The sequence below is a fragment of the Kryptolebias marmoratus genome, linkage group LG12 (assembly GCF_001649575.2).
Source record: "Kryptolebias marmoratus isolate JLee-2015 linkage group LG12, ASM164957v2, whole genome shotgun sequence".
In the NCBI taxonomy this organism is placed as follows: domain Eukaryota; kingdom Metazoa; phylum Chordata; class Actinopteri; order Cyprinodontiformes; family Rivulidae; genus Kryptolebias; species Kryptolebias marmoratus.
The window spans coordinates 302,859-308,361 of NC_051441.1; the positions used below are offsets into that span (position 1 = coordinate 302,859).

Sequence of the window (5,503 nt, forward strand, 5' to 3'; positions counted from 1 at the left end):
GTGCATTTGAACGGCCTCTCGGTGGAGTGCACCTGCCGGACGTGACTGTTGAGGTGATCCGGCCTGAAACGAGAGGACAGCAGAAATGAGCTGAGGTCACCAGGAACCAGGAGCGGCGGCGGGGGCGGGGCCATGGACCGGGCTTTAACCTGGAGAAGGCCTTGGCGCAGTGCGGGCAGATGTACGGCTTCTCCACGCCGCCTTGGTGCGAGCGCACGTGGTAACTCATCCGGTCTTTCCTCTTGAAGCGCTGCTGGCAGATGTGGCAGGAGTATGGCTTCTCGTCGGAGTGCGACAGCCGGTGGCGGTTCAGGTGGTACACGTCTCTGAAGGCCTTCCCGCACGCCTCGCAGGCGTGGTTCTTCCTCACCTGGTTGGTGCTGGGGACGGGGAGGGGGTTCTGTGTGGGCGGGAGAACACAAACCTGAAACCTTCCCACGACTGAAAGGACAAATAAAACGTCCTGCAACAGAACCTCAGAACCTCAGAACCAGTTCTCCTGTCAAACCCACCTGCTCCACAGAACCGACGACCACGACGGCTGCCTGGATGGGCTGCGGCGGCGCAGCCAGGGTGACCGTCGCCGGGGCGATGGACACGGAGATGGGCTGGCCCTCCTGGTTGGTGAGCTGGATGGGCTGGGGGAGGGTCTCCGGGGCGACGGGAGGCGGAGCCTGAGAGGGCAGGGTGAGCTGGAGGAGGGACAGAGGGATGGTCTGCTTCTCCAGCCGTCCCCCCTTGGTTCCGTCCTCCTTGTCCCGCGCCGCCCGGTCCTTCATCTTGATGCCCGTGTGGACGGACTGGTGCCGCCGCAGGTTGTAGCTGTTCTTGAACTCCTTGTTGCAGGTGGCGCAGATGTGGGCGGGCCGGTTCAGTTTGGGGAGGGGCTTAACTGATGGACAGAGAGACGATGAAGACACATTTTAGACACATTCAACGTTTTCAGGCTCATCTCGACCCGGTTGTTCCGAGAGAGGAAAAGTTCAAACATCAACATAAAAACGGAAACATGGAGGCGGTAGGCGGCGTTTCCACGAGAGGACGCCACAAACGGCTGGTTTCATGACGTCATCCGTCCTTCTGTGATCACATGAGCGTTTGACAGCTGAAGGATGCTTCAGTTATCCTTCTGAAGCTACTTCTAAAACCAAATATTTTACAAATAAACTAAAAAACATTATTTATAAAATGAAAGCGTTTGACTAACTTGCTGAAAAACAAACTGTTAAATCTAATATTTGTCCAACATGAAGACTTGCTTTAACCACACATCTGTCCTCACCGGGCAGCGGCTCCTCGCTCAGGGCGGCGGTGTCCACGGTGGACGGCGGCGCCCCGATGTGCTCCGCCGGAGGACTCTGAGCCGCGCCCGTCAGCTCGGGAAGCAGCTCGGACTGGAGCGGCGTCTCGGGTTGGGTCTGAGCCGGCGCCGTCTGCAGAAACATCTGGACTTTACTGCAGGCTACAGAAAGAGTGAGGCTGGAGCGCAGAGCGGAAAGATGGCCGACGCTCCGAGGAACCACGAAGGGTTAAAACAACCAAACCTCTGAACCTCCTGCTGGAAACGAGACAAACTGTTCGTCCTGGAAGAATCCAGCCCAGAAGACAGGTTCAGCCTAAACCTACAACCGGACAGAAAAAGTCCTCAATCTGGAGGAGGTCCTGGACCCGCAGGTCTCCAGACCCCCTGTAATCTGGAGGAGGTCTTGGACCCGCAGGACTCCAGACCCCCTGTAATCTGGAGGAGGTCCTGGACCCGCAGGTCTCCAGACCCCCTGTAATCTGGAGGAGGTCCTGGACCCGCAGGTCTCCAGACCCCCTGTAATCTGGAGGAGGTCCTGGACCCGCAGGTCTCCAGACCCCCTGTAATCTGGAGGAGGTCCTGGACCCGCAGGTCTCCAGACCCCCTGTAATCTGGAGGAGGTCCTGGACCCGCAGGTCTCCAGACCCCCTGTAATCTGGAGGAGGTCTTGGACCCGCAGGACTCCAGACCCCCTGTAATCTGGAGGATTTAGTTTTCAGTTGAAACCATAAAACCTCCAAAGATCCGGTCTGACAGGAAACTAAACCCCAGAACTGCACAAAGACTACAACCATGGCTGTTCGCTTGTTCCTCTGGCCTTAAAGACAAAATAAAGAATAAAAATAAAGCTTCATCCTGACCCCTCCGTGACCTCTCAGAGCCCCCCCTCCCTCAAACCCCAACCAGCTCCTACCTGAAAGAGGAAATTACTCCAGGAGGTGTCCATGATGCGGGGGGGCCGACAAACACCCGCCTGGGACCGAGGAGGGAGGGAGGAGGAGGAGGAGGAGGAGGGCCCGGGGCCCGGAGCCCGGAGCCCGGAGCCCGGAGCCCGGGGACAAACGCCCCGGCGGCGGCCCGAGGCCCGGCGGCTCCCGGCGGCTACCTGCCCCGGCTGGTAGAGGCTGCCACCGGACGATGTGTCGCCTAAATGAAGCCCTTCTTGGCGCAGAAATGACTGATGACGACGTGTTTTTCTAAATGCGACAAAATGGTTGGTGTCATGATGGCTTTATGGTGTATTTTAAAATTGTTTGCTTATGTCTACTGGAATAAAAATTAGTGAATTGCATGCAAAATATGAGTTATTTGTATGCGGATGAGCAGTCGGAACGTGCCAGTCGTGCTCAGGTCTCTTTACGGATCATTTCTGCTCGTTGGTCCGGAAAGGCCGCAGCAGCGGGATCCAAGCCTCGGCGTTGCGTACAGCTCCTCCCCTCTCTAGAGAGCCCCCGGTCGGCCGCGGTGCGTGGCTCCGCCTCGGTGTTTCCTTCTGGAGGATGACATCTTTCTGTTTTTTTTTTTTTAATCCCGCTCCGTGTCGCCCTCCCTCCCACTCTGTCTTTCTTCCTTTTCTTTTTTTATCTCCTCTTCACCCCCTCTGTCCCGCTCCGCTTTAAAGGGAAAGGGTTTGGCTCGCGCACCCCCCGCGCGGACCCCGCCTCGTGCCGCGCAGCCGCTCCTCCGTAGGCCGACAAATAATTTTATCCGACATTTACTGAATCCGCGCGCCCCTTAATCCCTCCACGCCAAAAAATGAAATATCCACCACTGTTTGCTAGAAATGCACACGACCGAACGGTCCGGACCGTGTTCTCCGAACTCTTGGCTAAAATGGAGTCGGGTTTAGATAAAATGAGGCTTTATCCCACGAGCATCTTAAAGGTAACGATTCGCGCAAGTGCAACAGCTGGATCCAACATGACGTCCGTCTCCGACAGCGCTGCGCACCAAACTCCGTTCAAGATATCCTCATTTCAGGTGTTTTTGTTCATCGGCGACATTAATGCGACATTAACGATTTTTACTATGTTCCATAGAAAACATACATTCACTCGGCCTTCATAAAATATATATTTTATACAGCTAATAAATTTCATAAAATGTTAACATTTTCTGCTAAATGAATGCAGAAACCGAAGCCATTGTCGCCAAACTCCGTTCAAAATGTTACTTATTTTAGATCCTCTTGTTTCTCGTCGTCAGGTAATGAACAGAAACTTTTTAACTTTTTAATTTAAAATGCACATAAATACGTCCTGCATAAAACAATAAAAACTGGTTTTAATTCAATAAAATGTTGACATTTTTATTAAAATACTGAAACCAAAGCCTTGCTCACCAAACTCCTTTTAAAGATTCTGTAATTTTAGATTTTCCTGTTTGTTGGTTTTGTTTACAGCAACAACTTATTTCCATAATCTATTACAAACATGTATATATTCAGTGGTAATTTAAAAAAAAACTATTTTTATATCTAATAAATTAGTTTTACACTCAGAACCAACTTAACCTTGACACCAAAGAACTCATTAAAACACAAAATAAACTCTCGTTTCTGACTTTTATTTTACTTTTACAGTAAATTTAAAACCATAAAACAAACACAAGATACTTAAATTACAACATATCTCCAAAAACTTTAAACTTGGCTAGAATGTTGATAAAATACAAACATTTTAATTTAATACATTCAGTTTCCACCACAGACAGCATTAATACTCGGCGTGAGGTACTCCTACCTCAACAAAAACAGCTTTTATAAAACAGATTCATCTCAGTGAAAGAAAAAGAAGGAACATTAAACCCAAACTGTTCAAATAATCAGCAGCCGAGAGGAAACAAACCCGGAGAACTCCAGATCCAGAACCACCACCAGAATCCGGGACAGGATGAAGACTTCTGCACCGAGGAGCAGTCAGAAAGTACCTCAGAGAAGGTACATGTTAATAATACCTGTTAATAATAATGTCAGTAATCCGGGGGAACAGCTCCTCCTGGTGGTCGGAGTCGGTCCTGCCCTCCATGTTGGGTGAAAACTGAGTTAGGATCTAAAACAAGTTTAACGTTTGTTTTTTGTTTTGTTTTTTTACATTTATAAGTTTAAGGAATGAGGAGCTGCTGTCATGACGTCATCTTAAGTACAAACAATAAAACTATATTTGTTTCTGTGTGAAATAAAAACAAACTCAAACTTTTTTGTGATATTTGCTCACAAACACCAATAAATCAAACCGTCGTAGCGCCGCCGCCCTCCTCCTCCTCCTCCTCCTCCTCAGTGCCTCTTCGTGCCATCCGAGCGCTCGGCGGCGTCCATGGCGGCCATGTTCTGCGAGGCGGTGACGAGGTGCAGGACGCTGATGGCGGACTTCAGCAGGCAGATGATCCCACAGATTCCCAGCAGGCCGAAGAGCCAAGCTGCAACAAAAACTCCTGTTTTTATCTCCAAACGGACATTTTAGGCTCAGAGCTGCTTCTTTTTGTCCCTTCTCTGGTTAGGGTTAGAGACAAACTCACCAGCAGGGTTATCGATGTGGTGGAGAACGTAGAGCAGACAGAAGAACAGCTCGTTCCCGGCGCACATCACAAACAGAACCGGCTGCAGAAGAACACGCTCAGTTTCTCCTCACACAAACACATTAAACTGCAGAAGTGCAGGTGCTACTCAGACCTTGGAGGTGTAGTAGAGCCGCAGGACGGCGTTCCCTGACAGGTCGATGGTTTTGTGACTCGCCGATCCTTTGATGGTGGAGCTGAGGAAGACGAGTCAGCAGCTCAGGTCAGGGAGTGAGACACACCAACACAAAACATCCTCACAGTTTCACACGTCTTAGAAAACCTGTGCAGGTGCAGCCAGTGGCTGGCGATGTCCAGACACATGCTGAGCTGGAACAGGAAGGTGTAGGACGGGTAGAGCAGAGACAGGTTGACCAGCAGACACATGGTGGCACAGCGGTCCGTCAGCATGTCCATCATGGCTCCGAACTTTGTGGCTGCAAGAGAACAGAGTCAGCGGCCTGTCAGGCATTGCAGAGGAAACGCTGCACCCGTCAGGCGATGCAGAGGGAACGCTGCGCCCGTCAGGCGATGCAGAGGGAACGCTGCGCCCGTCAGGCGATGCAGAGGGAACGCTGCGCCCGTCAGGCGATGCAGAGGGAACGCTGCGCCCGTCAGGCGATGCAGAGGGAACGCTGCGCCCGT

The 5,503-nt window shown here is 51.5% G+C and overlaps 2 protein-coding genes across 2 annotated transcripts in view; both read right to left on the reverse strand.

The window, feature by feature from the left end:
- LOC108229192 (myc-associated zinc finger protein) overlaps positions 1-3,151 on the reverse strand; it is a 4,108-nt gene extending 957 nt beyond the window's left edge. The window contains exons 1-6 of the mRNA XM_037978680.1: positions 2,664-3,151; positions 2,217-2,499; positions 1,283-1,433; positions 513-892; positions 150-400; positions 5-63 (exon numbers count right to left, since the gene is read on the reverse strand). Coding sequence (XP_037834608.1) covers positions 5-63; positions 150-400; positions 513-892; positions 1,283-1,433; positions 2,217-2,249 — 874 coding nt within the window. The 5' untranslated portion in view covers positions 2,250-2,499; positions 2,664-3,151. The remainder of the gene's footprint in view (positions 1-4; positions 64-149; positions 401-512; positions 893-1,282; positions 1,434-2,216; positions 2,500-2,663) is intronic.
- A 701-nt stretch (positions 3,152-3,852) lies between these two features.
- cdipt (CDP-diacylglycerol--inositol 3-phosphatidyltransferase (phosphatidylinositol synthase)) overlaps positions 3,853-5,503 on the reverse strand; it is a 4,106-nt gene continuing 2,455 nt past the window's right edge. The window contains exons 3-6 of the mRNA XM_017404850.3: positions 5,142-5,295; positions 4,974-5,055; positions 4,820-4,901; positions 3,853-4,720 (exon numbers count right to left, since the gene is read on the reverse strand). Of these exons, the coding sequence (XP_017260339.1) occupies positions 4,578-4,720; positions 4,820-4,901; positions 4,974-5,055; positions 5,142-5,295 (461 nt within the window). The 3' untranslated portion in view covers positions 3,853-4,577. The remainder of the gene's footprint in view (positions 4,721-4,819; positions 4,902-4,973; positions 5,056-5,141; positions 5,296-5,503) is intronic.